Source organism: Phodopus roborovskii, unplaced genomic scaffold (genome assembly GCF_943737965.1).
Source record: "Phodopus roborovskii unplaced genomic scaffold, PHOROB, whole genome shotgun sequence".
NCBI classification, from domain to species: Eukaryota; Metazoa; Chordata; class Mammalia; order Rodentia; family Cricetidae; genus Phodopus; species Phodopus roborovskii.
In genome coordinates, this window is record NW_026125938.1 from 192,104 (window position 1) to 194,308 (window position 2,205).

At 44.8% G+C, this 2,205-nt stretch overlaps 1 protein-coding gene across 1 annotated transcript; it reads left to right on the forward strand.

Moving 5' to 3' along the window:
- The first annotated feature begins 505 nt into the window (after window positions 1-505).
- On the forward strand, window positions 506-1,605 carry LOC127218037 (melanoma-associated antigen B4). The gene has a single exon (XM_051179049.1). The coding sequence runs from the start codon at window positions 529-531 to the stop codon at window positions 1,597-1,599; it is 1,071 nt and encodes a 356-aa protein (XP_051035006.1). The 5' UTR covers window positions 506-528; the 3' UTR covers window positions 1,600-1,605.
- The last annotated feature ends 600 nt before the right edge of the window (window positions 1,606-2,205 follow it).

Consider the following 2,205-nt stretch of genomic DNA (forward strand, 5'->3'; position numbering starts at 1 on the left):
TGGAATAATTTCTGTAGAAGTTATTTCAGAGAAGAAAATGGGCTAGGTCGGGGCAGAGCTTGCAAATGTATATGCTTACTAGATATCCTCTGAAATGATGTCAAACAACAGGGTTAAGATATCCCTTAATTTTCGCCAGTGTGTTACAAGTGAAGATTATAGTGCTAATTTAAGAGTAGCAGAGTAAAGTTGGAATCAAAACATATTTAAAATTAAACACAACGATTTATTCAAATAAGGTGGAGCCAAAGTGAATACCCTTCTTTGACCCTAGTAAGGTAAAATTTGGGTTGCCAGGCAGTGGCCTAACAAACTCTGTTTCTTGCCACAGATTTCTCAGGAAGTTGTTTCAACAAGAGAACAGGAACAGGGATTGAATCCACAAAGGTACTCCTAGAAAAGTTGCAAAGGGGGAAACTCCTTGAAGGCAAGTTGTTATCCACCTAGTAATGTTTACATAATATTATTCTCTCTCTTCCCCCCACCCCAGATTTTTTCCAGCATTCCAGCCTGCCTACCCAGAGCACTATGCCTAGGGGCAACAAGAGCAAGAGCCGCTCCAGGGCCAAAAGGCAGCAGGCCCGAGGAGAGAGCCAGAGTATCCAGGGTGCTCAGCCCTCTGCAGAGGAGGAAGCAGCAGCGCCTCCTCTTGGCCAGGGAGATGCCCCAAGATCCCCTGATGTTTGCACTCCTCGGGGATCCCAGGAGGCTGCATCCCATGGCTCTCCTGAGTTAGATGTCCCTTACTCAGGCTATAATATTGATGCTGATGGTTCTGAGGTTGGTGCTGAGGGTTCTGTTGTTGGTGCTGAGCTTTCTGTTGCAGGCACTGATGAGAAACGTGCAAATGCCTGCATTATAGCAGAAGCTATCGATTCTGCACGCAGAGATCCTATGACCAGGAAGGCCAGCAAGCTACTTCACTACCTGCTGGAGAAGTACCAGAAGGATGAGCAGCCTGTGGAAGCAGATATGCTGAAGCTGATCAGCAGGAAGTACAAGGTGCACTTCCCTTGGATCCTGGAGAAAGCCACCTATCAGCTTGAGGTAGTCTATGGCCTTGAGTTGAAGGTTGACAAACATAACACTCAGGCCTATGTTCTTGTTAACAAGTTACCCATGCCACCTGGGACGAATGAGGGTGGCAGGAAAGAGTTGCCAAAGACGGGTCTCATACTGACCCTGCTGGGTATGATCTTGATGAAGGGCAACAGTGCCAGTGAGGAAGAAGTCTGGCAGTTCCTCCATATGCAGGGGATATATCCTGGGAGGAGGCACTTAATTTTTGGGGAGCCCCGGAAGTTCATTACCAAAGAGCTAGTTGAGCAAAATTATGTGGAGTACCGCCAGGTGCCTGGTAGCAATCCCCCAAGCTATGAGTTCCTGTGGGGTTCTAGGGCACGCAATGAAGATATGAAGATGAAAGTCCTGGATGTTTTAGCTAAGATCAAAAATGCCATGCCCAGTTTCTACCCTCAACAGTATGAGGAGGCTCTCAGTAACCAGGCTGAGAGAGCAGCCAGAAGAGGTGAGGCTTCTGGTTACCATGCTGCCAGGGTTCCCTGCCTTGGCCAATCTAGCAGCTCCTCCCACACTTAGCTGGCCCTTGCATGTAGCTGTCACTGTGCTGAGGAACAGCCAGTTTTCTGAGTAGTTGGGTGGTTATGGATAGGAGAGACAGCACTAAGAGAATCTCTTCTTCTTCTGCTAAGCATAGGAAAAGTATAAGTACCTTTCTTCCTCTGTTACATTGTTAATATTCCTATAACTGATTATTAATTTGTCTCATGTATGCTTCTTAACCATACATCTGATACAGTTATTGCTATTTGTCAAGTTTAAAAATAAGATATATGGGGTTTTGAATTTATTGGAAAATTTCACGGATTTCTTTTCAGTAGGTGTGAGAAAACAAGGCATGGGAAAAAGTTTCACAGAATGTGATGTGCTACAATCAGTGAAACAAAGTAAAGTGGCCACTTCATCCTGGCCACTTTTGGTTTGCCTTTATTTGTAATGTTCATGGGAACAAAGTTGGTTTTATTACTGTATTAAACTGTGTGAGAAAATAAACTGTCATAAATTAAACCTCATAACCAGTCTCTTGGTCATTTCATTATTTTCCGCAGCCCTCATTGGGCATCAGCTTTTTGGTAACTCCTCACTCCAATATTATTGTTGGTGACAACAAAGGTCTACCCACTG